This window comes from Lagopus muta, chromosome 1, assembly GCF_023343835.1.
Source record: "Lagopus muta isolate bLagMut1 chromosome 1, bLagMut1 primary, whole genome shotgun sequence".
Taxonomy (NCBI): Eukaryota; Metazoa; Chordata; class Aves; order Galliformes; family Phasianidae; genus Lagopus; species Lagopus muta.
The window spans coordinates 194,144,986-194,172,891 of NC_064433.1; the positions used below are offsets into that span (position 1 = coordinate 194,144,986).

At 57.5% G+C, this 27,906-nt stretch overlaps 2 protein-coding genes across 7 annotated transcripts in view; both read left to right on the forward strand.

Annotated features, from left to right (window-relative positions):
* STIM1 (stromal interaction molecule 1) overlaps window positions 1-27,906 on the forward strand; it is a 44,371-nt gene that overhangs the window by 14,545 nt on the left and 1,920 nt on the right. For 3 of the 6 annotated variants that reach the window (XM_048950293.1, XM_048950294.1, XM_048950297.1), the window contains 9 exons: window positions 2,647-2,761; window positions 5,928-6,039; window positions 6,942-7,057; window positions 12,293-12,470; window positions 15,271-15,448; window positions 17,644-17,811; window positions 18,463-18,563; window positions 19,184-19,419; window positions 22,622-23,000. In XM_048950293.1, the coding sequence (XP_048806250.1) occupies window positions 2,647-2,761; window positions 5,928-6,039; window positions 6,942-7,057; window positions 12,293-12,470; window positions 15,271-15,448; window positions 17,644-17,811; window positions 18,463-18,563; window positions 19,184-19,419; window positions 22,622-23,000 (1,583 nt within the window). Of the gene's footprint in view, window positions 1-2,646; window positions 2,762-5,927; window positions 6,040-6,941; window positions 7,058-12,292; window positions 12,471-15,270; window positions 15,449-17,643; window positions 17,812-18,462; window positions 18,564-19,183; window positions 19,420-20,745; window positions 20,827-22,621; window positions 23,001-27,906 lie in introns of all 6 variants that reach the window. The other 3 variants (XM_048950317.1, XM_048950327.1, XM_048950307.1) reach the window with 2 other exon arrangements.
* LOC125695813 (uncharacterized) lies at window positions 20,833-27,795 on the forward strand. Its single transcript, XM_048950783.1, has 2 exons — window positions 20,833-22,128; window positions 23,693-27,795. Exon 2 carries the CDS (start codon window positions 25,455-25,457, stop codon window positions 26,409-26,411), a length of 957 nt encoding a protein of 318 aa, XP_048806740.1. The 5' UTR covers window positions 20,833-22,128; window positions 23,693-25,454; the 3' UTR covers window positions 26,412-27,795.

Here is a 27,906-nt window from a genome sequence, read left to right on the forward strand (position 1 = left end):
CAGCTCTGCTTCCATTCCTGGAGCTGTGCTGGGTTTTGTTGGGGCTGAGAAGCAGCAGCACTGCCAGCAAGTCCTGCCCTGCCTTGGGAATCCTGCTGGGTCCGTCCTGCCTGCTCACTCTGCAATGTAGCAATGCCATATGAGCAATAGCATTCATGTTTCTGAAGGGCTGCAGGACCTGTGGCTCAGCCTGGGTCGCTGCTGCCCCGTGAGCACAGCCTGCCTGGCCCCTCATCTTCTGCCCCTTCTTTGTGCCTAACTTTGAGATTTCATCTCTCCTGTATTTAAAACACTGATTTTCTTGTGTGGAGTCACCATGGATGGGCACCTGGGTGCAGTGCTGGGCAGCACTCATGGGCCACCACCCTCCATCCTGTCACTGCCGCCAGGTTTTGCTTTGCTTTCCCTTTGGGTGGTGAGCACACAAGGCTCCTGCTGGCCATATAGCAAAGCCACGTGGGTTGCACACTGCTGCATCACTCTGGGAAGCACCGTGCCCTGGGACAGCCACACTCAGGTGTGCTTCACACTGGGCAGTGCACAGATCCTGCCTTGCTCTGCGCTGCCCTTCAATCCTCACTGCTTTATTCCTTCCTTCCTGGAGCCAATTTTCAGCGAAGCAAGAGATGACATCCCTGACCTCAATTAAAGCCAGAGAGCCGTCCCTCGTGGGAGAGCTTCTAATTAGCAATCTATTTCTGCTGCCTTTGCTCACCCAGAAGGCAGCTGTGGTGGTGCAGTGCTCGGATGGGGCTGCTGGGCACACCAGGTGCTGTCAGCCCTTCTTCCCAAGGAAACGAGGGGCGTCCCACCACCCTGCCCATCCTTCCTCAGTCTGATCCTGTGGCCCTCAGCCACCTCCAGGCGTGGGCACACGGCTCAGGCAGTGCTGGGGAAGGATTCCCCACACGTTGGACCTCGTGCAGTGAGCTGAGCTGCAGCCTGACTGTCCCACAGCCAGCAGTGCTGTGGGATGCTGTGCTCAAGGCAGAGCTGCTGGGAGCGATGCACAACGTGGGGCACTGCAGCACTGGTGGGCAGCGTGGGGCCGTGCTGTGTGTTGATGTGCACCTCGTTGGGTCCTTAAGGCTGGAGAAGCCCTCCAAGATCCCCCAGCTCACCCTGCTCACACTGCTGCTCACGCAGCCGGGATGCTGTTGGCCTTTTGCTCACACTGCTGGCTCGTGCTCAGCCCCAGACCCTTTCCAGTCACTCTGCCCCAAGCCTTGAACACTGCACGCTGTTGCTGTGGCCAAAGTGCAGGACCCAGCGCTGCTCTCGTTGGCCCCAACCCGCTGCCCCCAGCCCAGCACTGTGGCCGTGATCCCAGTCCCTGCTTCCCCCCCAGCCCTCCCCCGTGGCTGTGCTGCAGGCAGCTCTGAGCGATCGCTTTCCCTCTGTGCTCCCTGAGCTAAATATACCGGGCAGCAGCTGGCCCTGCTGTGACATTGCCACGTCCCATAGGTCAGGGCTGTGGGACACGGAGCTGCTGCAGGACCTGGTGCTCAGCTGTGTGCTGGGAGCAACCCGGGCTGCTGCTGAATGCAACCTGAGAGCTCCGAGAGGGAATGCTGCACACTTTGAGTGCTCTGTCTTCCATTAAAGCATCATCTCCTTCTCTATGGGCAGCTTTAAAGAACTGTTACGTTCTTCTTGCTCTTGGAAGGAGTCCAGAAGAGGGCAGAGATGGTGAGAGGGCTGGAGCAGCTCTCCTATGAGGAAAGGTTGAGGGAACTGGGCTTGTTTGGCTTGGAGAAGAGAAGGCTGCAGGGAGACCTGATGGTGGCCTTCAGTGCTTGAAGGGAGCGGATAAACAGGAGGGGGAACGGCTGTGTGTGAGGGTGGGTGGTGACAGGACAAGGGGAATGGCTTGAAAGTGAGCCAGGGGAGGTTTGGGTTGGATGTGAGGAGGAAGTTTTGGAGGCAGAGGGTGGTGAGGCAGTGGCACAGGTTGCCCAAGGAGGCTGTGGATGCCCCATCCATCCCTGCAGGCATTCAAGGCCAGGCTGGATGTGGCTCTGGGCAGCCTGGGCTGCTGGTTGGCGACCTGCACACAGCAGGGGTTGATACTAAATGATCACTGTGCTCCTTTGCAACCCAGGCTGTTCTATCTTTCTATGATTCTTCATCTTAAAAGCCCTTTAGCAAAGAAGACTGCTTGCAAATCATAGACTCAGCAAGGTTGGTGAAGAGCTCTGAGGTCAAATCGAACCCAGCATGCTCACTGGCGGCACCAAGAAGGCTGCAAGAGCCCTCCAAGACCCCCAGCCCCCCCCCACTGTGCCACATCCCCCAGTGTCACATCCCCATTGCTCTGGGACACCCCAGGGATGGTGACCCCCCCAGGCAGCCTGTGCTGGTGCTGCTCTTTGGAGGAGGAATTCCCCTGGTAGCCAACCTGGCCGTCCCCCAGCATGGCTTGACTCTCACACCCCATTGTGCTGGTGGGGATTTCAGCCAGGAATTATCTTTGAATGGTGCTGGATGTCCCAGGAATGAGAATCTGAGCTGCAGTGCTTCCTGCAGTGCTCCCTGTGACATCCGTTGGCTGTGGGGGGATTGCAGGGAGGGCAGTGGATGGGATGCTGTGCAGTGCCTGTGCTGCTGGAAGGGTTAATGGAGTGCTGCTGCTGTTTCTTCTCCTAGTTCTTGAGAGAGGACCTGAACTACCACGACCCCACCGTCAAGCACAGCACCTTCCATGGTGAAGACAAACTCATCAGCGTGGAGGATCTTTGGAAGGCCTGGAAGACCTCTGAAGGTAAAAAACCCACAAAACCAGCCAAGCAACCCAACCCAAACCCAAACAACCCAAGCAGCCATGCAGAATGGTGCCAGCACTCTGGGCTTGACATGGCAGCACGTCTGTGCTTCCCAGAAGGGCACTGAATTCTCCTTTGCTGCCCTTTGTCTGTCACTTTTCCAGCTTCCTTCTTTGGGCACTTCTGGATTCTGTGGCTCTCAGTGCATTTTTCAGCTCTCAGTGCAGCCACCTGAGTATAGCAGGGGAAGCACCAGCAGCAGAGGGGTGGCAGCAGGGACAGGGAGGTGATTGTCCCAATCTGCTCTGCCCTCGTGAGGCCCCATCTGCAGCACTGCATCCAGGGCTGGAGCCCCCAGCACAAGAAAGACAGGGAGCTGTTGGAGAGGGTCCAGAGGAGCCACATGATGGATGTGCATCTGCTCCCAGATGAGCAGGAGCTGCAGCACCTCCCTACAAAGACAGGCTGAGGGAGCTGGGCTTGTTGAGCATGGAGAAGAGAAGCTGCGGGGTGACCTCAGTGCAGCCTGCAGTGCCTGAAGGGAGCCTGCAGCCAGGAGGGGAGTCAGCTCTGTGAAAGGGGAGATGGCAGCAGGACAAGGGGAAATGGTTTGGAGTTGAGGGAGGGCAGCTGGAGGTTGGATGTCAGGGGGAAGTTGTTTAGAGAGAGAGTGGTGAGGTGCTGGAACAGCTGCCCAGAGAGGCTGTGATGCCCCGTCCATCCCTGGAGGTGTTGGAGGCCAGGTTGGATGGGGCCCTGGGCAGCCTGGGCTGCTGTGAGATGGGGAGGTTGGTGGCCCTGCATTGGTGGGGGGTTGGAGCTTCGTGATCCTTGAGCTCCCTTCAACCCAAACCATTCTGTGTTGTACGATTGGTTTCATTTCTCTGTTCCTATAAACGTATGTTAGAATGGGGCCACGTGCTGCCCTGTGCCAACTCCTCCTCGAGGTTCAGGTCATGTTCTATGGGACAGCAGCATCCTCTGTATGGAGCAGAGCTGTGTGGCACTTTGTCTACTGATGAAATTACCTCCAGAAGTTTGCTGAACCCCAGAGGCACCCTCAAATGGAAGTAAAGTCCTAAACCCAGAGCTGTCCCGGGTGCATTGGGCACAGCAGCTTACCCAGGGCTGGGGAAGTTCAGCCCCGGGTGGGAAACCCCCAGCACTGCTGACCTGGTGAGGAAACTGTTGGGTTCCCTGCCACTTTATAGCACAGTTTCACTTTCTCCCCAATCAGGATGTTAGAATTTCTATGCGGAGAAGCATTGAAACTCCCCCTGCTGCCCTGCTCTATGTTTCCTCTTTAGAAACTTCTCTCCTTTTGCTTTTGCTCTCTTCCTGTTAGTTACAAGTGCAGGAAGTGATGCATCTCTGTGCAGCATCACTTCTGGTGGCAGTGAGTTTGTTCAGCACTCAGCGTTTGCTTTCCCATTTCTCTGTGTCTCTGTCTGATAACAGAAAGGGCTCTGGCAGCATTGCTGGCCTCATCCAGAGCCCCATTTGGGCAGCTGAAGCTGAGCTGTAAAACCACAGATCCTGGTGGAGCTGTGCCAGCACTGGAGGTGCACCCAGGGCACACGTGTGTGTGTTTGCTGCGTTCTGCTGCTCCTCCTGCCTGCCCTGCTGTCCATGTGTACTTTTACAACACAGAACCACAGAATGGTTTGGGTTGGAAGGGAGCTCAAGGATCACGAAGCTCCAACCCCCCACCAATGCAGGGCCACCAACCTCCCCATCTCACAGCAGCCCAGGCTGCCCAGGGCCCCATCCAACCTGGCCTCCAACACCTCCAGGGATGGACGGGGCATCACAGCCTCTCTGGGCAGCTGTTCCAGCACCTCACCACTCTCTCTCTAAACAACTTCCCCCTGACATCCAACCTCCAGCTGCCCTCCCTCAACTCCAATCCATTTCCCCTTGTCCTGCTGCCATCTCCCCTTTCACAGAGCTGACTCCCCTCCTGTCTGCAGGCTCCCTTCAGGCACTGCAGGCTGCACTGAGGTCACCCCGCAGCTTCTCTTCTCCATGCTCAACAAGCCCAGCTCCCTCAGCCTGTCTTTGTAGGGAGGTGCTGCAGCCCTCTGCTCATCTCTGTGGCTCCTCTCCAACAGCTCCCTGTCTTTCTTGTGCTGGGGGCTCCAGCCCTGGACGCAGTGCTGCAGATGGGGCCTCACGAGGGCAGAGCAGAGGAGGACAATCACCTCCCTGTCCCTGCTGGCCACCTCTCTGCCCAGGATCCCATTTGCTTTCTGAGCTACATGAGCACACTGCTGCCTCATGGATCCACTGGGGGCCATGGATAAATCTCTCAGTGTTTATGGCTCTCAGGAGCAGACTGAATGTGGTTGGGATGCTGGGCCTCCATTGCTTCCCATAGAGGAGCAGTGCAGAAGGGCTGGGCAGGTTGGGGTGTGGGGTGCCTGGGGTCTGAGCAGCGTCATCAACAGCAATTCTCACAACTTGAGACTGTCAGAAGACACTTCTGGAATCTGTGCTAACTCATCCCAGGCCTTGTGTGGCTCCCAGCAGGGAGCAGAGGCTCTGTCTGGCATTCTGCCCTGGGTCAATCAGAGCTCCTGCAGGCCATGTCTGCCCAGCAGTGCCTCAGGCCCTGGGGCATGGCTCCTGCTGGGTGCTGGCTTCCATCCCAGCCCTTCCCATGGCACAGAAATGAGTTTCCTGCAGTTTGTGGGCTTGGAATGATAACTACAGGGAGTTTCCTTAAGCTCGGGCAGTTTGCTAACATGCATCTGAGTCAGTTCCCAAGTTTGCTGGAGATGACACCTTCCTTTGAAGCCTTCTGCCAAGCTGCTGGCCCTGCTCCTGTCCGTTCTGCCGTGGTTCTGCTGCAGGCACTGAGCTCTGCAGTGAGCTGGGAGATGTTTCTCGTGTCCAAGGACTCACTGCCTTCCCCAAGAATCACAGCAGTGCAGAATTGTAGGGACTGAAAGAGACTCCCGAGATCATTGAGTCCATCCCCCATGCAGAGCTTGCTCCATACAGCAGGCAGTGCTGGGATGCTGCTGTTCCAACCCCACGGCTGTTCCCCCTTTGCTGAAGGCAGATGATGGAGATGCACATAGTCTGATTACTGCACACACTGATGCTGCCTGGATGGTTTCAGCAGTAATATTGCTAAGCTGCTCGTGTGTTTCTTGCCCACAGTGTACAACTGGACAGTCGACGAGGTGGTGCAGTGGCTCATTACCTATGTGGAGCTGCCACAGTACGAGGAGACCTTCAGAAAGCTGCAGCTGAGCGGACACGCCATGCCCAGGTCAGTGCTCAGCCCCTGGGATGTGTGCCAGGGATGGAGCAGAGCCGAGGCAGCAGCGATCCATCCCTGTGCACAGAGCTGTGGGTGACTCCTGGGCCAGCCCAGCTTGGCTCCGGGTGCTTGGCTGTGCTGCAGGCTTCACTGCAGGGATGTGCATGCAGAGAGGTAGGCCAGGTGCTGGGGCTGTCAGTGCTGCTGTGCTGCCTTGCACAACAGCCATCGTCAGCCTGAAGCTGTGCGCTCAGAGCTGCAGCCCTAAGCTGGAGCAGAGCAGGTCCAGGCAGTGCCCCGCTCTGCCCACGCTTCCTTTGTAACTCGTCATCCTCAGCACAGGGATGGTCTCCACTGGCTGCATCCCACCTGAGAAATGTGCTCTGCAATCCATACAATCAGCTGGCAGCAGCTGGCAGTGTACATTTGTTTGATAGATGCATCCACTGCATCTATCCTGCACGGTTAGCAGGGCACTGACAAGCTCGGTTTGCCCAGGAAGCAGTGTGAGCAGTCAGCAGGAATGGAAAGCCTTCACTTTTCTCTGGTGCTGAAGGCAGGGATGCTGCTTTTGATACAGATCTGGAACAGGTTGCCCAAGGAGGCTGTGGATGCCCCATCCCTGCAGGCATTCAAGGCCAGGCTGGATGTGGCTCTGGGCAGCCTGGGCTGCTGGTTGGTGACCTGCACACAGCAGGGCTTGGAGCTGGATGAGCGCTGTGCTCCTTTGCAACTCAGGTCATTCTATGAAATCTGCACCAGAAACAACACGATTTGAGGGCTTCCTTTAGCCCTGCCAGCTCTCTGCTCCTGCTCACCCCATTTCTCTGTCCATAGCTCCCATATTATTCACTTCTGTTCCCTTATGAATTGGGATGGATATGACTGTGCCTCCTCCTTGCGTTTCACAGATTAGCAGTGAACAATGCCACCATGATGGGGACTGTCCTGAAGATGACAGACCGCAGCCATAGGCAGAAGCTGCAGCTGAAGGCTTTGGACACTGTGCTCTTTGGTCCTCCTCTCTGTAAGTAACACTGCACAGCGGCAGACAGCAAAGATCCAGCTACGTGGCCCAGGCTTTATGCTGAATGAAGTCTGCTGGGTAATTGCAATGAAGCAGAACCTGCAGCAGGTCGGCTCAGGGCTCCAGCCCTGTCCTGGAGGACTGGGTTTGCACTGAGCTGTGAGCACAGCTGGAGGGAGAGGAGTGCTGGGATGGCCCCGAGCTGAAGGAGGGCCGGTTCTGGAGCTGCCTGTGAGCATCTCCTGATCATCTGGAGGCCCTCTGATTATCTCTGCAGCTCGGGGCGCTCCTTTGCATGCATTGCACCTGGCTCACAGATTCAGTCTTGTTATTATGAGTCTCTCCTGCTTATGCACGTTGCTCTTATTAAGGCTGATGCTTTGGGGAGGTGTCTGAGGCCTGGCTCCATCAGGACCCTGTGGTTAAAGCTGCCCCAGTTCCTGCTGGCATGCCCAGCACCAAGGAGGAATTTGGTTGGCAGCCACAGAGGCGCTGTAATGGCAAAGTAAATTGCTTTTAATGGCTTTGGATTAATGCTTATTCTCTGTGTTTGAGGAGCTGCTGGGCAGCCGTCCTGGCACGCACCGTGAGCTGCAATTGTGCACACAGCAGCACAGAGCAGTGCAGAACTGAGCAGTGCATGGCTGCACCCCCGCATCAGTCCTTCATGGCTTTCTCCAAGGTTCCTAGAAGACAATTTTGGGGATGTGGGACCAAACTGAATGATTTACCTGTGCCCATCCCATAGCTGTGCCATCCCATAGCTGTGCTATCCCATAGCTGTGCCATCCCATAGCTGTGCCATCCCATAGCTGTGCCATCCCATAGCTGTGCTATCCCATAGCTGTACCCATCCCATAGCTGTGCCATCCCACAGCTGTGCCCATCCCATAGCTGTACCCATCCCAGAGCTGTGCCATCCCAGAGCTGTGCCATCTCAAAGCTTTGCCATCCAGTAGCTGTACCCATCCCACAGCTGTGCCATCCCACAGCTGTACCCATCCCAGAGCTGTGCCATCCCAGAGCTGTGCCATCCCACAGCTGTACCCATCCCAGAGCTGTGCCATCCCATAGCTGTACCCATCCCATAGCTGTACCCATCCCACAGCTGTGCCATCCCATAGCTGTGCCATCCCACAGCTGTACCCATCCCAGAGCTGTGCCATCCCATAGCTGTGCCATCCCATAGCTGTACCCAACCCAGAGCTGTGCCATCCCATAGCTGTACCCATCCCATAGCTGTACCCATCCCACAGCTGTGCCCTGAGCTTCTCTTCCCATGTCTGAAACTGCATCTGGCCTTGTTCATGCAGCTGTGCCACAGGGCTGTGCTGCAGGGCTGTGCTGCAGCCGCTGTAGGGAGCTGCTCCTGGGTTTGTGCTGCGGGGCTCTGGAGGTCCTTTCCCAGCACTTCCGATGTTCTCGGACCCCCCAGAGCCCCTGCTGGTTTCCACTGAAATGCAGCTGAAGTCTTTTTGTCGCCGTGCTCATTTTTCCACAGTTCTGTTGGCAATCTGGGAGCATGGGTGGGCTGCTTGCTTTGGGCTGGATGGCAGCAGGGGGTAATGCTCCGCACTGCGCAGCGGGTGCTGCAGGGGGACGGACAAAATCCATTCTCTCCAACAATGGCAAATTAACTGTGCTGCTCGTTTAATGGCACAGAGAGCTCCTTTTGTGGGAAAGGCATTGCAGTTGGTGACAGTGGCTGCACTTTAGTGTGAGATGTAACAGCTGCAGCACTGCCTGGGCTCGGTGTGGCACTGCACAGCACCCACTGCTGCGTGTTGCTCAGCTCCGACCCGTGGAGCAGCTGTGATCCTCTGTTCTTCCCAGCAGGGAAGGTTTGATCCTTAAGGAAGCAATGAGGCTGCGCTTGCACCTCTGCCTGTCTGCCCATCCCTCGTGCTGGCAGTGCAGGACCTGTTTGCAGGGCGCTGCTGGTGCTGGACACCGACCTGCAAACACGGATCAGAGGGACTGGAAATGATGGATGTGCAGCAGAGTGCCAAGGAGCTGCTGCTTGGGAAGAGGATGTTGTGATAATCCATCCGGAACGGGAAGTGGGGCCAAGGCCAAGATCTTGGTTCTTTTGTTAGTGTTGAATTTGTAAAGGGAGTGTTTTCAGAGGGAGGTGGAGCTGCTCCGTGGTGCTGCGCTGGGTGCTGGGCAGGGGATGCTTTGGGCCACGGCCTCGTGCTGCTGCTGCAGGGCAGGGGGAGGTGTGGGATGTGCTGCTGTCCCCCCAGCTGGGGTAGAGTAGAACAGCAGGGCTGTGATTTCCCTCCTCCCGTGCGCCCATGGGGATGGATGCACCGTGTGTGTGCTGGCAGCATGCAGCCCATTGCTGGCAGGGCAGAGTGCTGACAGTGACAGCTGGCACTGGTTGTTTCTCAGCCATATATTAACAATCCAATCCCGGAGGTAAAGGTCACTCTTATTGAAAACAAACAAAACAGCATCGTTACCCTAAAGGAGATGATGCACATCTTTGTAAGCCGTGTCAACGTTGCTAAGCGGTGCTTTTTATTGAGCCAGTTTCTGCTGAGCCTCTGTTAATGAGCTTCTGATGGATGAGAGGTGATGGTTCCTTATCTTCTAGTGGGGCAAGCAGAGTTGGGAGTGCGGTGTATCACAGGCAGAGGTGCCTGGAGGTGCTGGAACAGCTGCCCAGAGAGGCTGTGATGCCCCATCCATTCCTGGAGGTGTTGGAGGCCAGGTTGGATGGGGCCCTGGGCAGCCTGGGCTGCTGTGAGATGGGGAGGTTGGTGGCCCTGCAGTGGTGGGGGGTTGGAGCTTCGTGATCCTTGAGCTCCCTTCCAACCCAAACCATTCTGTGATTCTATGACTCAGGTTGGGAACGTGGCTGCTTGCTTTCTGGTGGTAACACAGCCCAGCCAGAAGGACACAGCTCACACAGGGGAGCCCATTGGGGTACCCACACGTTCCGGGAGCTGCAGCGCCTGGCAGATGGGATGCCATGTGTCTGCCTGCAGCACTGAGGAATCCTGCTGCTTTGCTGTGTTTTTCCATTGTTGTCATAGCTGCAGTGTGCACCAAATGCACAGGAGGGATGGCTGCAGGGAGCAGGGCTGGGAGCAGGCAGGGATGGGAGCAGGACCAGAAGCAGGCAGGGATGGAAGCAGGAGCAGGCAGGGCCGTGGGAGAGGCAATGACAGCACGCAGGGTCAGGCTGCAGCACTTGGACACAGCGCAGCGAGGGCAGAGGATGTCACTGGTAATGAAGTCCCTGTAATTGGGATGCAGGGATGGGATGGGAGCAGGGCTGTGTGTGTCATGTGCTGCTGGGGGGACGCCAGCCTTTAACAGCCTCATCTTTTCCCACTTACAGCACATGGCAGTTGTTGTTGGCTTAGAAGAGAAATGCATCGGAGAGCCAAGGTCAAACACAAGGCTTGCTGTCCTAACAGCAGATTTACTGTGCTTGTTGCTGTTACACATCTGCTTTTCCATCTGCATTTTGGAGCTACCTTCATGGCCTCATTTCAAGCAGCACGGACCAGGAATTAGGCTGGATTCTCATCTTAGGGCTTTTCTGCTTCAGCTCTGTAGAGATGGCAGGGATTTATCGGAGCTGTGCGTGGGGACAGACCTGGGGCTGTCACTGCTGCTGGGGCTGCACGTAGCTGTGCTGCTGAGCCTCGAGCTGAAGTGGGGCTTCCTGGCAGTGATGTCGGTGTCAGTGGGTGCTGTGTGTGCTGGTGCTGCCCCTCACGGGGGTCATACAGGGATTTCATACAAGCATGGAATCACAGAACCTCAGAAGCTGGAGAAGCTCTCCAGGGTCCCCAACCCACCCCACATCCCCACAGCTCTGGTTGGTGACCCCCCCCCCCCGTCCCCATGCAGCTGTGCTGCTCTTCGGAGGAAGGATTGTTCCTCCTCCCCCTGGGATTTTGGGGGGCTATAAATACTGTTGGTGCTTCCCAGCTCCAAATGACGAGGCGTTTCTTTAGGACTAAAGGTGCTGCTGCTGACTGCTCAGCAGCTGCTCTTAGGAGGGGAGAGGATGGACTCTCGTGTCCTTTACACCCATGGGTTCCTGCCAGCACTGCAGAGAGCAGCAGGGCGTGCGCTGGAGATGGAGGAACAGATCCATTCCATGCTGGGAGCAGGCTGCTGTGGCAGCCATCCTCCCACTGAAGGCACAGCTCTGCCTTCGTGTGCCCTTCTGTCCCAAGACAGGGATGCACACCAGCACTCCCTCATGCTGTGCCAAGCTGATGCTGTGTGCTCTGAAAGCCTTAAGTGCTCTCAAATGGAAGGGAGGGGAAGTGAAAGCCCTATGCTTGCTCAGTCATTATGAGGGAGGATGTTTTATGGTTTGTTTGTTTTTGGTGTTTTTTTTCCCCTCCCAAAAAAGCTTGTGTTTTAAGGAAGCAGAGATGAACTCGAGGCCCTGAAGGGCTCTCTGGTCTACATTAAAATAAGCACACATGGAGCAGACACAGAAATAAACGGAGATCTGACTCAGAGCTGGGCCAGTTCTGCACTGCTCTGCGCTGTGCTGTCCCAATGCAAATGTGTGCACAGGAGCAGAGGGGTGCAGGGAAAATCAATGAGCAGAGGGCTGGAGCAGCTCTGTGTGAGGAAAGGCTGAGGGAACTGGGCTTGTTGAGCTTGGAGAAGAGAAGGCTGCAGGGAGACCTGATGGTGGCCTTCAGTGCTTGAAGGGAGCGGATAAACAGGAGGGGGAACGGCTGTGTGTGAGGGTGGGTGGTGACAGGACAAGGGGAATGGCTTGAAAGTGAGCCAGGGGAGGTTTGGGTTGGATGTGAGGAGGAAGTTTTGGAGGCAGAGGGTGGTGAGGCAGTGGCACAGGTTGCCCAAGGAGGCTGTGGATGCCCCATCCATCCCTGCAGGCATTCAAGGCCAGGCTGGATGTGGCTCTGGGCAGCCTGGGCTGCTGGTTGGCGACCTGCACACAGCAGGGCTTGGAGCTGGATGAGCGCTGTGCTCCTTTGCAACCCAGGCCATGCTGTCATTCTATGAAATCTGGGAGCAGATGGTGGCTGTGCTGCTGCCCCTCTGCAGTGCTGACCGAGGGAGGAGAGCTGCTCTGTGCACAGCACCGCTCCTGAGCTCCAGCTCCAAAGCCCACCTGCTATAGGGGGGGTGGTGGCATTATGTTAAATGTCCCAGCTCGAAGCCCCCTCTGCAGGGCAAACAAACCACCTCCCCACTCTGTGCCCTCAGCAGCCTTTCCTTCTCTGGCAGTGACACGCCACAACCACCTGAAGGACTTCATGCTGGTGGTGTCCATCGTCATCGGGGTGGGCGGCTGCTGGTTTGCCTACATCCAGAACCGTTACTCCAAGGAGCACATGAAGAAGATGATGAAGGACCTGGAGGGCCTCCACAGGGCTGAGCAGTCCCTCCACGACCTGCAGGAGAGGTAAGAGCTGCGTGGCCCCCATCGGCTGCTGGCTTTGCTGCTGGTTGTTCCTCATTGGGGTCTCCCACCTCATTCTCTTTGCAGCTCTCCCCCTCAGTGCAGTGTGGGTACCCTGAGCTGCCTGGTCTGTGCTGCCCAGGATATAGCAGGGGGGTTGAAACTCGATGATCATTGTGGTCCTTTTCAACCCAGGCCATTCTATTATTGCATGACTTCTCCCAGACACACAGAACTGTAACACAGATCTGTACCTCTCTGGATAAAAGAGCCTCTTAAAGGATGGGAAGTAACCCAGTTTGCTTGTTGTCATCTGGGAGGGCTGCTGCCCTGCCTGGCAGCCCCTTGGGAGCCATCCATGCATGGGAGGTGTTGAAAAGCCTTTCTGTGATCACATCAGTTGGTATCTGCATGATGACAGGGCGCTTAGAAGTGCACCAGGCTGGCGGTGCCCAGCGCAGCACATCCACGTCAGCACTGCAGATGTGTGACCTGCTTTCTTTTGGACGTGAAGGGTTTTCCTGTCTGCCTGCCAAGGGAGCAGGCTGTAATCCACAGCTCATTTCACACGGCTTTGTGGAGTTCTCCATCACAGCCAGGACATAACCTGGAGAACCAGGGAACCTCTGGGTGTGCAGCTCCCGCAGCCGCCGCTCGCAGCGGTGCTCATCCATGGCACCGTGCAGGACAGGGGATGGGCAGGGCTGTGCTGGGGGGGCACCTGGGAAGGAGCAGCTGGGCCTGGGGAGCTGAACCTGAGCTCAGAACCAGGTGAGGAGGCCCCAACCTAAGCACAGAATCACAGAGGTGCAGGGGTTGGAGGGGTTGGAAGAACCTCCCTCGCCCTGCTGGCCACGCTCCGTGCAATGCAGCCCAGGTCCCATCGGCCTTTTTGGGCACACTGCTGGCTCATGGCCACCTTCTGGTCACCAGGACTCCCAGGTCCTTCTCTGCAGAGCCCCTGTGCAGCAGCTCAGCCCCGACTGTCCTGCTGCTGTGGCTGTTCCTCCCCAGCTGTAGGATCCTACACTTGGCCACGTTGGATGCTCTCAGGTTCCTCCCATCCCAGCTCTCAGATCGGGTCCCCATGGGCCTGGGCACCAGTGAGGCAGTTCTGCTCAGCAGTTTGCTTGCTAGGAGCTCCTTTTTGGACCTCAAACCAGGCTGTTCCCACTGATGGAAGTTCACTGCTGAGCACATCTGCAGGACGGCCCCATCTGCTGCTGCTGCTATTCCTGTCTCTGCTGTGTTCCTGGAGACTGGGAAGGGAAACACAGACACTGAGAGCCATTTGTGCCTCATCTTTTGGGAACATCCATTAGCACTGATGCTTCCCAGTCCCCCGAGTGGCCCATCGTGCAGATAAGTTCACATCAGAGCACATCCCTCTGCTGATGTGCTGCTGAGCTGTAGGTCCATCTGTGCCCATGGCACAACGCAGTGCTGCCCTCCATCCTGGAGCTCACTGCATGCAAAGGGCTCAGAGGGTGGCTTTGTCCACTGCCAGCATCAGAAAGCACAGCTCTGCTGTGAGCAAAAGCCAGTGGGAAGGGAAAATGCAATGGTAGTGCACACTTGGAAATTGCCTTGAGGATAAATCTCCTATGAAAGGAATTCTGCATCATAGCATGGGGAAAATTCTCCTTTAAATAGAGATATTTGGGTGGTTTGGAATTCTTATGGCCCTACTGTGGGAGAGCTTCAGCAATGAGCTCAGGGCAGAGAGCGTGGGTTTATCTGAAAGCTTGGAACGCCTTGGCAGCAACCTCTGTTAATTGGGAAGAAAAACACTGGAGTTTCTCAACAGAGCTGTAAATTGAAAATAAACCTTTTCCAAGAAGAGAGCCAACATCATGGCTGCTGAGAGGGCAGATTTGTTGTCGATTGCTGTCCGGGTGCCAAGGATGAGCCTGCAGAGCAAGGGTTCTTGGGTCTGCATCCTTGTTCTGTGCCCTGCTTATGGACTCAGTGCATCCTTGTTTTGTGCTCTGCTCTGTGCTCAGTGCATCCTTGCTCTGTGCTTTTGCTTCTGTCCATCTTTGTTTTGTGCTCTGCTGTGCATCCCTGTTTTGTGTTCCGCTCATGGGCACAGTGCATCTTTGCTCTGTGCTCTGCTCTGTGCATCTCTGTTTTGTGCTCTGCTCTGCTCTGCTGTGTGCATCCTTGCTCTGTGCTCTGCTCTGTGCATCCCTGTTTTGTGCTCTGCTCTGTGCTCTGCTCTGCTCTGCACATCCTTGCCCTGTGCTCTGCTCTGTGTTCAGTGCATCCTTGCCCTGTGCTCTGTTCACAGCTTCTGTGCGTCCTTGCGTTGTGCTCCACTCTGTCCTCAGTGCTTCCTCTGTGCTCTGCTCATGCAGAGACCCTAATTGCTCTCTGCATCCTTGCTCTGTGCCCTGCTCGTAGGCTCAGTGCATCCTTGCTGGGTGCTCTGCTGTGTGCTCAGTGCCCCCATTCTCCCTGCTCTGCTCGTGCTGCACACATCCCTGGGCTGAGCATGCTACAAGCTCAGCGTTTGCTGCAGGGCTGCAGAACAGCCCCTGCGTGCTGCACAGAGCCAGGTTTGTGGCTGAGGATCGTTTTTCCCTTTTGTCTGTGCCCATTGGGGTGTGGCTGGCAGGAGCAGCCGCAGCTGAGGCGGCTCCATCTGTGACCATTTCCTTTCAGCACGGTGAGCTTTCTCAGCCTTCCAGCTGTGGTGGCCGCTGGCGCAGTGTGAACAGGAGGGGGCCGATGGCGCGGCCACCAAGGGCTCCTGTGCACGGCGCCCCCTGCTCCTCACGGCTCCCATCTCCCTGTCCTGCAGGCTGCAGAAGGCCCAGGAAGAGCATCGCTCTGTGGAGGTGGAGAAGGTGCACCTGGAGAAGAAGCTGCAGGACGAGATCAGCATCGCCAAGCAGGAGGCGCATCGGCTGCGAGAGCTGCGGGAGGGCACTGAGAATGAGCTGAGCAGGCAGAAGTATGCAGAGCAGGAGCTGGAGCAGGTGAGGGGCGGCCCGTGGTTGCACAAACACACACACGTGGCATGCCATAGGAGCAGCACGCAGCCAGCACTGAGCCTGCCCGCCGTTGAGCCCGGTGCCGTGCTGCTCCTAACACCTTTTTGCCTTTGCTTTTTCCCACCTCGTGGAGGAAAAGATCAGAGAATCACAGAATGGTTTGAGCTGGAGGGGATTCCTGGGGGCCCCCAGAATCACTGAATGGCCAGGGTTGGAAGGATCATGAAGCTCCAACCCCCCCACCGTATGCAGGGCCACCAACCTCCCCATTTAATGCCAGACCAATAGTAGACCTGGTGCCACTGCCTGCAATGAGCACAGCTCCATCAGCGCTCAGAGCCACTTGATGTCACCTGGCCCTTCCATCACATCCCTGCAGTGACTGGGGGAGAGGTGGTGGCTGTGGAGCTGCCCCACAGGGCAGGAATGCTGCCTGGCCTGCAGCTGCACCCCACCATCCCCTTCCAAAGCACCAGCCTTCAGATTTCTCTCTTCTCCATCTGTGGGTTTAGGAGAGATGTGGGGCAGCTGTTCTGCTGTTGGCTCCAGAGATGTCCAAAGAGAACTTCCTTCCAAATGAATCTGGAAACGCAGACCTGGGGAGAGTTTTGCGTGTGATGCTGGCAGCAGTGATGTGCGAGCGATGCATTTGTGTGGCACTGAGTAATGCATCACAGGTCAGGGAAAGGGCTTCCAATGCGACATCTAAAAGCCCAGGGAGCCCCAACAAGGGCTGGAGGGAAGAGATGGAAATAAACAGCATTGCTAATGGTGGCTCAGCAGCAGGGAGCGAAGGGAGGCGTGGGAGCTGTGCCTCAGAACCACCTGGTGCCCAAACCTGCAAAGCTTTACAGCCCAAAGCACAAATGCAGCTGCCCCTCCGTTTCACCCGAGGGAAAGCTGTGCTGTGACCTGATGTGATCACAGATCGCTTCCAACAGAAATAATGTGAGGCAGCACCGTGTGCCCCTCAGTGCTGTGAGGTGTTTGTGTGCCCCAACCCGGCCCCCATCCACTCCACCTGGGAGGAGGAAGGAGAGGAAAGCAGAGCCCAGGCATTGCACTGGGTGGGGAGAGGTCAGCGCTCCGCCAGCAGGGAGCTGTGCAGCAAGATTCCTTCCTCCTCTTGGTTGGAGTGAGAGCAGTTCTGACGCCCTCAGGCCCCATCCAGGATCCCAATTTGTCCCACAACCTCTCCACGAACGCACTGAGCTTCAGTGCCCAGCTGCACAGCAGCGCTGGGGCCGTTCTATGGGGTGCACAGCTCTCCAAGCCTTCCTGTCCCACCTGCTGCCAACTCGAGGGCACTCATCCATTCCACCACTCCTGCCCTCGGGAAAGCTGCCAGCCAGAGGTGACTTCCCCTCTCTGTTGTTTCTCAGAGGCCTTCATGAGGGATGCCTCCAAAGGGTGAGTACTGGCATCGTCCTCCTGCCCCCACCGTGTGCCTGTAACACAGCCACCATCCCAGTGTCCCCACACACAGTAACCCATCACCCCACTGACCGTAGAACTCGTCTGGTTGTTTGATGCCGTGGATATTAAACCCAGAGTTTCTTTTGCACCCGTTGGTTCTTATGACTAAAATGGTTCTGTGGGGTTGGGAGCTCGTGCTGGAGCACAGCAAGTGGTGCTGAGAGCTCAGTGTTTGGGGCTGGGCTGCTTGCAGCAAATCCGTCCTCAATGGGTCCTGCTATGTCCAAGGGGTGACCACGCAGCACAGGGTCAGAAGGCACTCATTGCTTTATGAAGTGCCACTTGGTGGTCGGGATGGGACCTTGGAGGTCATCACAGGGGAGCGTACACGATATAAGCCCTGTTTGGGTTCGTTCCCTGTGATGGATGTGATGCACACAGCACATAGTAGGCAGCAGGCAGCAGGCAGCAGATATCACAGCACGGCCTGGGCTGCAAAGGAGCACAGTGCTCATCCAGCTCCAAGCCCTGCTGTGTGCAGGTCGCCAACCAGCAGCCCAGGCTGCCCAGAGCCACATCCAGCCTGGCCTTGAATGCCTGCAGGGATGGGGCATCCACAGCCTCCTTGGGCACTGCGTGGGGTCGGTGTGAGCCAAATGTTGGACCAGCCCTGGCTCCTGTTTCCCCCCTGTTGCCCCCATTCCATTGGTGCAGCACAGCAGCCATTCCCTTTCCCATAACACAGCACTGCTGCCTCTCCTCAGGTCCGAATGGCTCTGAAGAACGCCGAGAAGGAGCTGGAATCACACTGCAGCTGGGCTGCCCCCGAGGCCCTGCAGAAGTGGCTGCAGCTGACCCACGAGGTGGAGGTGCAGTACTACAACATCAAGAAGCAGAACGCGGAAAAGCAGCTCCTGGTGGCCAAGGAAGGGGTGAGCATCTCAGCATCCTGCTCTGAGATCTGCCCATCGCTGCCTGGGGGAAGGTTTGGGAATGGAAGCTGCACGGTGTGTTCTGTGCCCTCACACCATGTGCACAGCCCCTGTTCTGGCTGTCCTACCTGCTCAGGCAGCACTGTTTCTTATGAGCACATACACTGTAGCAATGAATCACCCTCTCTGTACTCCCAGTCGTTCCAAGTTTTCCGTGCCAGCCGAGGAGCTGAGAGCTGCAGGGGAGCTGCTGTAACACGCATTCAGCTCTGTGGATGTGTGCAGAAGCCAGAGCTGACAGCTCACAGGAGTCCCTCTGCCCTACTGCACTGTTATGATGGACGTGACATGTGATAGTTCTATCCTTAGAAAGGCCAGGGCAGGCTCTGGGAGAGCCCTTCTCTGCATGGAGCAGTTGCTTTGGGTCCCTCTGGGGTGCTGCAGGGCTGGGGGTGCAGGGCAGCATCTCCCTGCTCAGCCCATGGGCTGGGGGTCACCCTCCTGTCCTGAAACACATTTCACACCATTCACACGTGTGCCAGCAGCTGCAGGGCTATTTCTGTCACAGCCCCTCCAGGATGTTCTTGTCCAGGAGGAAACACAAGGTCCTCGTCTTCCTCTGACCTTTCCTTCTTTCTGTTAACATTCCAGGCTGAAAAAATTAAGAAGAAGCGCAACACTCTGTTTGGAACGTTTCATGTTGCTCACAGCTCGTCTCTAGATGACGTGGATCATAAAATCTTAACTGCAAAGTGAGTGTCTCCTCAAGTCCTCCCGTCCCTGCTTCTCCTATGAGGAAAGGCTGAGGGAACTGGGCTTGTTTGGCTTGGAGAAGAGAAGGCTGCAGGGAGACCTGATGGTGGCCTTCAGTGCTTGAAGGGAGCGGATGAACAGGAGGGGGAACGGCTGTGTGTGAGGGTGGGTGGTGACAGGACAAGGGGAATGGCTTGAAAGTGAGCCAGGGGAGGTTTGGGTTGGATGTGAGGAGGAAGTTTTGGAGGCAGAGGGTGGTGAGGCAGTGGCACAGGTTGCCCAAGGAGGCTGTGGATGCCCCATCCATCCCTGCAGGCATTCAAGGCCAGGCTGGATGTGGCTCTGGGCAGCCTGGGCTGCTGGTTGGCGACCTGCACACAGCAGGGCTTGGAGCTGGATGAGCGCTGTGCTCCTTTGCAGCCCAGGCCATGCTGTGATTCCATGATTCCCAGCCTTGCTGTGCTCTCAGTGGCTGGCCCCGCTCCCACCCACCACTGCCCTGTGTGAGACCGATCCATACCCACACAGAGCCCTGAGTCCCACAGAAGCAGCCTTTCATAGCATTGTAAAACAGCTTGGGCTCATGCTTTCCCTTCAAGCCCTCCTGCTTTGCTTGCAGGCAGGCACTGAGCGAGGTGACGGCAGCGCTGCGTGAGCGCCTGCATCGCTGGCAGCAGATCGAGCTGCTCTGCGGCTTCCAGATCGTCAACAACCCCGGCATCCACACGTTGGCATCCGCCCTCAACATCGACCCGGGTTGGATGGGCACCCCGAGGCCCAACCCGTCCCACTTCATCATGACCGACGACGTGGACGACCTGGATGAGGAGATCGTGTCTCCCATGTCCATGCAATGTATGCAGCCGTGGGGCGGCGCCGCATCGAGCTGGGGGTGGAGGGGGAGCAGAGAAGGGAACTGTAGGATTGGTGATGCTGGGGGAGCTGAGAGGGGCTGCGTTGGTGTTGAAGGATGGCAGGGAGGTGGGTGGGCGCTGCTCACATCCTTGGAGGAAAGGCAGAGCCTGGGGCAGCGCATGCCTCTCGCTCCGGGTTGCTGAGATGTTGGGTTGCATCTCTTCATACGGGAGGACTTTGTGAATCAGCCCTGGCTGCAGCACCCACACTCACACGGGGCCTCGCTTCTCCTCCCAACGTGCAAAGTCCACCTGCAGCTTCCTGTCTGTAGTTGTGTGAGAGGAAGGGAAGCCTTGGCAGGAGCAGCGCTGGGAGCAGAGCAGCCCGTGCTGACGGCACTGGATGCAGCAAGCTTTCTAGTTGGCCTCCTTCGGGTGATTTGCTGCTCAAGTCCTCCTCAGCGCTGGGTCTGTAAGTGGCAGGAGGTGGGAGGAGGAGCAGAGGAGCCCTGTGCTGTCCTGTTGGTGCCCATCTACTCATGGGAAGGGGAGATGGCAGCAGGACAAGGGGAAATGGTTTGGAGTTGAGGGAGGGCAGCTGGAGGTTGGATGTCAGGGGGAAGTTGTTTAGAGAGAGAGTGGTGAGGTGCTGGAACAGCTGCCCAGAGAGGCTGTGATGCCCCGTCCATCCCTGGAGGTGTTGGAGGCCAGGTTGGATGGGGCCCTGGGCAGCCTGGGCTGCTGTGAGATGGGGAGGTTGGTGGCCCTGCATTGGTGGGGGGTTGGAGCTTCGTGATCCTTGAGCTCCCTTCCAACCCAAACCATGCTGTGATTCTGTAATCTTCCCTCCCCTGGGTTCAGCCCTGCTCAGGGACGGGGAGGGACCAAAGGTTTGGAGCAGGGCAGCAGCACAGAGCACCCAGAGGTGAAGAGAGATCTGCAGCAGCTGGGAAGGCTGCAGGAGGGATGGACTGTGGGCATTCCATGGGATCAATAGGTGCAGGGTGTGGATCTTTGGGCACATGTGTTTTAGGAGGAAGTTTTTCACACACAGGGTGGTGAGGCAGTGGCACAGGTTGCCCAAGGAGGCTGTGGATGCCCCATCCATCCCTGCAGGCATTCAAGGCCAGGCTGGATGTGGCTCTGGGCAGCCTGGGCTGCTGGTTGGCGACCTGCACACAGCAGGGCTTGGAGCTGGATGAGCATTGAGCTCCTTTGCAGCCCAGGCCATCCCATGGCTCCGTGGTTCTGTGATCAGGCAGCAGCAGGATGCTCAGGGCTGCTGCTCCCCACGGTCACTTCTTTCTCTTCCCCCCACCTCCCCCAGACGCAGCCTGGCTCTTTGGGCGCAGGTTCAGCGATCGCTCGTCTCTGTCCTCGGAGGATCAGTCCCTGTGGAAATACCCTGGTTTGGTTCTTTTTAATTATATCCACTTTATTTTGTTCTATTCTCTGCCCTTTTTCTGGACTAAAAATACATCCGCAGATTTTCCAACTTTCTGGCACGGAACAACTAACAGATGTAGCTCTGTACATGGAGTCACCCTCACTAACACCAGGGAGGAGCCTGGTGGGATGAGGAAGAACCACAGCTGGCTGCACCCTGAGGGTTTGGGTTTAGAAAGCAAAAACCCATTGGGCAGCTGCTGGGCAGTCGGAGCGTTGCTGTGGGTGGCTGAGGGGATCTTCCCTCGCAGTGCCTTCCCCAGAGCTGTGTGGAATGAAATATGCTGAGCAGTGCTGTGTGCTGTGCCAGTCTGTCCCCAGGCTCTGATCCTGGGCTGAAGGCTGTGAACAGGATGATTGTCTGCTATAGGATGGGGGGATGCTGTGGATGCCCCATCCATCCCTGCAGGCATTCAAGGCCAGGCTGGATGTGGCTCTGGGCAGCCTGGGCTGCTGGTTGGCGACCTGCACACAGCAGGGCTTGGAGCTGGATGAGCTCTGTGCTCCTGTGCAACCCAGGCCATGCTGTGATTCTGTGATGTGAGGCTGTGCTGCAGCAGGGAGGGCAGGGCTCAGCTTTTGGTCCTACGCTCATTGCAAGGAAAAGGAGAGCGCAGAGCTGTAGGGTGCCAAGCTGGTAAGTGGGAATAACAGCAGGAGAGACCTCATGGGGAAAAGGTGTATCCCAGGACAAGCAGATACCCATGGAATCACACTGGAGAAGAACCACCAATGTGAAAATAAAGCTGCCTGAGTGATGCTTGCTGTTCCTTCTCCCACTCGAGGTGTCCCTGCAGGGATCCTGCATTGCTGCCAGCAGAGCAGCAGGAGGATCTGATGTCCCTGAGGGATGTTAAGGCAGTGATGTGCTGGTTCTTCGATTCCCACAAGAGCTCTCCTTCTGCCTCACTTCTGAGCTTTCCTCTCTGTTCACCTCCGTAACCGATTGCACATTCACTCCTCATGCTGTGTATGTCACCCTGAACACCTTATCTCCTGCAGAAGGGGAACACCTCGTGTGGATGTGAGAGAATGGACTGCATGCTCTGCTCCAAAATCTGCAGTGTAGGGTTTGGGGCACAGCTGAGGGACTGAGCTCCCTGGCCATGTGTGACTTCAGTGACGCCCTTTGGGACCAGCCCTGTAATATCCATCCCCTGTAATCCCAGCTGTGATGGCACCTGACAAAGGCCCCATCCCTGGAGGTGTTCAAGGCCAGGTTGGATGAGGCCCTGGGCAGCCTGGGCTGCTATGAAATGGGGAGGTTGGTGGCCCTGCATGGCACAGGGGGGTTGGAGCTTCGTGATCCTTGAGCTCCCTTCCAACCCAAACCATTCTGTAACGCTGGGATTAGCACCCAGCTCCCAAGTCTGCCACAGAGGGCATGGAGCTGAGCATCCCTGGGCTGCAGAGGAATGGGACAGCCCAGCCATGGGGTATGAGGGGGTCAGTGCCTGTGCTGGGGGAACCAACGTACCCCAAACGTGCTGCTGTGCTGCAGAGGAGCCCAGCAGGGAGCAGCCAGATGGGCTGGGCAGGGTGAGGACGGTCAGATAAGGTGTTCAGAAAGCAGCCACGTTGGGAATGTTGGGCACAGCTTCTCACCAACAGCCATTAACGCGGCATGTGAAGCAGCAGCACCAACCTAACGCTTCTGCTCCAAAGCAGCGCTGCTGTTGGGCTCCCATCTCAGAGCAGCGCTGTGTCTCGGGGTCGCATCTCAGAGCGTTCAGCCCCTCTCCCTTCTCTCCTTGCAGCTCCTGCTTTGCCCAGCACCGTTCGCCAGCGCCTGGTGGACCCCCAGCACGGCCACGGATCTCAGAGGTTGGTAGAGAGTTACGTGCACAGCCAGCATGAGCCGGGCCAGCCTGCCCAGCACCCGGCGGGCCGAATGCCCCTCCGTCGAATGCACAGCCTCTCCTCCGGACAGCCTTTCAGTTCTGACCTTCCTGGCACCGCTCCGTCATCCACCACAGCCACCTCTTGCTCCTCATCCGCCACTCCTGCACCTGCTTCCCATGTCCACCCTCTCTATCACCATCACACCACCTCTTATTTCCTTCAGATGGACTCCAACCCCGATCTGCCCCCTCCTGATGTCACCTCTGGAGCTCGCTGTGGCACTGAGAGCTTTGGGTATATGCCGTTTCTTTTCTCGCTCCCTCTCTCCTGCTGTGTCCCAGGGCTGCTGCTTGCAGGGCTGCTTTCTCTCCTCCATCCCTCCCCGCTTTCCTTTGGGGTCTCTGCATCGTGGTTTACCCATAGCTGTGTTTCCTCCCCCTCTCCCTCCCCTCTCAGGGGTCCCAGGGAGCGCTCTGCTGTCCGTTCCCATCCCCGTGAACTCGGCTGTAGGTAAACCCAGGGGTGCTGGATTGGCTCTGGGGCACTCAGACCGTGGCTGGGGGCTGCAGATGAGGGGATGCAACCCACTGAGCAAACACTGACCTTGCAGGAAGCCTTTGTGCGTTGGGGGGCTTGCAAAGGAAACAAGGTGGGTGCATTGCTGTGAGCTCGCATTGGAGCTGCTGGGCGCTGTGAGCTCAGTGCTGACAGGACCTGGAGATCCACTGCGTTGTGCTTCCAGCTGAGGGACCTCTGAGCAGCAGCAGTGCAAGGCAAGGGGAAATGGCTCGGGACAAGGGGAAGTGCTTTGGAGTTGAGGGAGGGCAGCTGGAGGTTGGATGTCAGGGGGAAGTTGTTTAGAGAGAGAGTGGTGAGGTGCTGGAACAGCTGCCCAGAGAGGCTGTGATGCCCCGTCCATCCCTGGAGGTGTTGGAGGCCAGGTTGGATGGGGCCCTGGGCAGCCTGGGCTGCTGTGAGATGGGGAGGTTGGTGGCCCTGCATTGGTGGGGGGTTGGAGCTTCGTGATCCTTGAGCTCCCTTCCAACCCAAACCATTCTGTGATGCTGTGAGGCAGAGCTCCATGTTCCCAGATCTCAGGCTGCTGTTCAGTGCCTCAGGTGAGGACTGGGGGCTTTTTGGGGCCCTCTGCCCACACAGCAGCCATTCTCACCCCACATCTTCTGCACCGAGCTGTGTGTGGGTACAGCTGAGCCGGGCAGCATCCTGCAGTGGGGCAGAGCAGGGGATGCTCACAGGGAGCAGGAGGTCCTGCGTCACCCTGCTGGGAACCCTGTGTCTGTTGGGAGCTGCAGCGAGGCCCCCAGGTCTGGGGGGCTGCAGTGGTCACTGTGCCCCATGGACCCTTGTTCTGTGCTGGGCTTTGGGAAGGGAGCTGATGGGAGCAGGCTGGAGGGGTCCTGGCGGGTCGGGCAGGGCTGTGCTGCTCTCACTGACCTGCACTGACAGGCAGCCATCCCAAATCAGCCACCTCCATCTGCCCCGTGCTGTGCAGCACACTGCAGGGCCTGGCATCGTGGTGCAGCATGGGGTGCTGTGGTGTGGGGTGCTGTGGTGTGGGGTGCTGCACATCAGCAGGCTCTAAGCCCTAGGCTGTACCTCTCAATGGGGGACACAGGGAGGCACCAGTTTTGCTGCAGAAAACCACAGCTCAGAGTCCAAAAGCAGCATCGTGGTTTGCTGGGCAGTGTTTGTTTGGGGATTAGGAGAAGCAGCGTAATTAAAATGCCACTTAATTAATTACTGCCAATTTGGGTCCGGCGGAGGCTCTCCTGGCCCTGGGATTGCTCCCAGCTGCCCTAACCTGGCTCTGCAACCAGCAAACAGCTGAGTGCTGTGCTGTGCTGTGTGCTGCTGAATGGCTGTGTGGGTCGGTGCTGAGGGGCTGCAGAGGGAACCCAATTAGAACAGGTCATTAGCAGGGAGTCGTGGCTGGCTTCTCACATTCCCCTCCATCACTCAGAGCTAATCAGAGCTAATTGCTGCTCGCTGCTTGCTCTCTGTCCCCAGTGGTGCAGCACTGTAGTCCTGCAGAGCACGAATGGTTGGTTGGGCAGGTTGGATGGGGCTCTGGGCAGCCTGGTCTGGTATTAGATATGGAGGTTGGCAGCCCTGCACACTGCAGGGAGGTTGGAGCTTTGTGATCTTTGAGGTCCCCTTCCAACCCATGGCATTCTATGGTTTTGTGCTTCAGTTCAGCTCTGCAGGAGCAGAGCCCTAAATCCACGCTCTGCCTCTGTTTGTCCTGGAAAGCAGTGATGGAGAACTGGGCGAAGTGGAGCTGTTGCTTTGATGTTACCAACAAGCTGCATCTGTAGCAGCTCAGCGCTCCTGGGCAGGAGGGATTTGGGACTGCAGGGTCAGCTCAGCCCACGTGGCTGTGCTGGGGGGTGAGGAGGGCTGCCCAGAGCCCTGGCAGGGAGCTCTGCCATCCAGCAACCGCTCACTGTTTGCTTCTCTTTTGCAATTGGCTTCAGAGGATCCGGTGCGAATAAGGTCAGAGCTGGTGTGAGTTGGGAGGCTGATGTGTGTCTGTCCGTGTCACCATGGGGCTGGAGGGGCTGCAAGGCTGCCTGCACAGGGCTCTGTGTGTGCATAGAGCTCTGTGTGTGTGTGCACAGGGCTCTGTGTGTGTGTGCACAGGGCTGTGTGTGTGTGCACAGGGCTCTGTGTGTGTGCATAGAGCTCTGTGTGTGCACAGGGGTTTCTGCTCACCGGTGCCGGCTCTCCATGGTAGCAGTGGGGAACGGGGCAGGTTGGGCTGTGAGACCCCAACTAGGAGGGGAGGCAGCAGCCGAGGCAAAAGCAGAGGGGCTGCAGTTTGCTCTGTGCCAGAGCAGCACTGAGCACAGCAGCCACACGCTGCAGCAGGAGCTCATCCCACAGATTGCAGGGCTGAGCAGCCCGTATTTCTTTTCTCTTGTCCTCCCATCCTCTCCTCTCTTCCTCCATCCCCACCAGCCTTTCCTTCTGCCATGGTTCGCTCTCTGCTTCTTCTGCTCACCGAATGCAGCACATCCACATCTCCCTGCTGGCTCCCATTCCTCGCGGGCGGTTTGGATTCCTGGAGCAGTGATGGAGGAGGCGCAGATGGGAGCAGGGAGGGCAGATGGAGCGGAGCAGAGTGCAGCTCCTGCCTGCAGCTGCTTAAATCTGCCCCAGCCCATCGGTGTGAGCACAGCCAGCTGCACACAAAGGAAACGCCAGAGGTGCCCGGGTCTCTCCGTGCTCAGATCTGAGTTCAGGGAAGGCAGCAGGTGGTGGCTTTGCCATAGCACAGGAATGCTCAGCGGCCCCTTCCAGCCCTGTGCTCTGCACCCAGCCCTGGCAGCACGCTGTCCTCACAGCTGCAGGCAGCATTTCCTGTGGAAAATCTATGGGCAGCAGCAGGAACTGTGCCAGCCCTGTCAGCTGAGCCTCAGCTCTGTGTCCTCTGTGCCAGCCCTCTTTCTTGGCAGGGCAGCGTGTGCCTGGTGTCACATCCCCACAGACAGCACCAGTGTCACATCCCCACGGCTACTGCTTAGTGTCACATCCCCCACATGGCCCTGCTGTCACATCCCCATGGATGGTGCTTGGCTTGGTCACATCCCCATGGACAGCCCTGATGTCACATCCCCACAAACAGCCCTGGTCTTACTTGCCTGTGGACAGCCCTGGTGCCACATGCCCATGGATACTGCCTGATGTCACATCCCACGGATGGTCCTGGTGTCACATCCCTATGGATGGTGCTTGGTGTCACATCCCTGTGGATACCACCTGGTGTCGCATCCCCACGGACAGCCTCAGCATCACTTCCTTATGCAAGCCCTGGTCTCACATCCCCATGGATAACCCTGATCTCACATCCCTGTGCACAGCTCTGGCCCCAGGACCATGCTGGGCTCCTTTCCTCCTGCCCACAGTTTGCACTCCACCGATCAGGGGGGCATCCCACAGTGCTGACAGCAGTAGAACCACAGCAGTGGCCCCTCAGTGCCACCAGTGGAGGTGACACCCTGAGGTGACATCCCTGCCTGTGTCCTCGGCATCACCCCTGCTGTGAGCACAGAGCAGCTGTCCCAGCTCAGGTTTCCATCGCGTGCAGTTGGAGGCAGAGCGCCCTGCAGCCCCACAGGATGTTCCCTGCCTGCTGGCTGTGATGCTGTGGCTGCTGTTGTCTCATGGGTTAAGAACGGCCCCTCGGAGCAGAGGCTCTGCATCACCTCGTGGGTGCTGCGTCAGCTCAGGGGTGCTGTGTCACCTCACGGACGCTGCAGGGTGCAGCTCCTATTCTTGCTGCAGAATCCCTCTCGTTTGAAAGGACATCTCTTGCACCAGACACCTCGGTGCTTACAAAGCCTGGGTGGGCTTTAGAAGAGCAGGACGCTTGGTGCCCTTATCGCTTCCAGGTGCAGAGCAGCAGGCGTTGCAGCCGAGCTCACTTCTTGCAGGCTGCAGTGGCTGACAATGTTTGGGTGAACTTCATGGAGCCTTGAAGGCTGGAAAGACCCCCACGATCCCCAGCCCACCCCGCTGTGCCCACTGCCCACATCCCTCACTGCCCCACCTGAGCACCGCCAGGGATGGTGACCCCCCTATCCTTGGGTAGCCGTGCCGGTGCATTGCCACTCTTTCCAAGAGGAAATTGTTCCTCATCCCCAACCCCTTCGTCCCCAACCTGACCCCGTTGTTACGCAGGGCTCAGCCCCACATCCATGTTCTTTTCCGTGGCTTTGTTCCCAAATACCTTTGTTACCATTGCAGAGCTCTGTGCTGTGAGGGCTGCCCCACCATTGGCGCAGTGCTGTTGGGTGACCCACACCGACCTGCTTGTGGCCTCTCCCATCTGTGCCCTTTCATACAGTGCTGCCATGTCCATTGGGGACACCACGCCATGATGTGCCCTGAGGGGCAGAGGGTGTGGGGCAGCAGTGCGCGGCTCCGTCCATTGAGGACATGGGTCAGTGGGGGCAGTGGGAGAGCGCTGCAGCTTCTCCTGCCCTGGGGACCCCTTCCCCACTTTGGAAAGAAGCCGTTCAGGGCAGCAGAGCAGCATTGCATTGCTTTTGGCACCGCAGGAGGAAGGCACCGGGGGGGGCACAAACCGCTGGGCTGCGGGGCTGGGTGGGGGGCACGGGCTGGGCTGCAGCCCCCCCACAGGGCCGGGGTCGGTCCATGGGTGCAGGGCTGGGCTGAG

What these genes read in the sequence shown, in the direction of transcription:
- LOC125695813 (XM_048950783.1), top strand. Translation starts at nt 25,455, where the DNA reads ATGGTAGCAGTGGGGAACGGGGCAGGTTGGGCTGTGAGACCCCAACTA.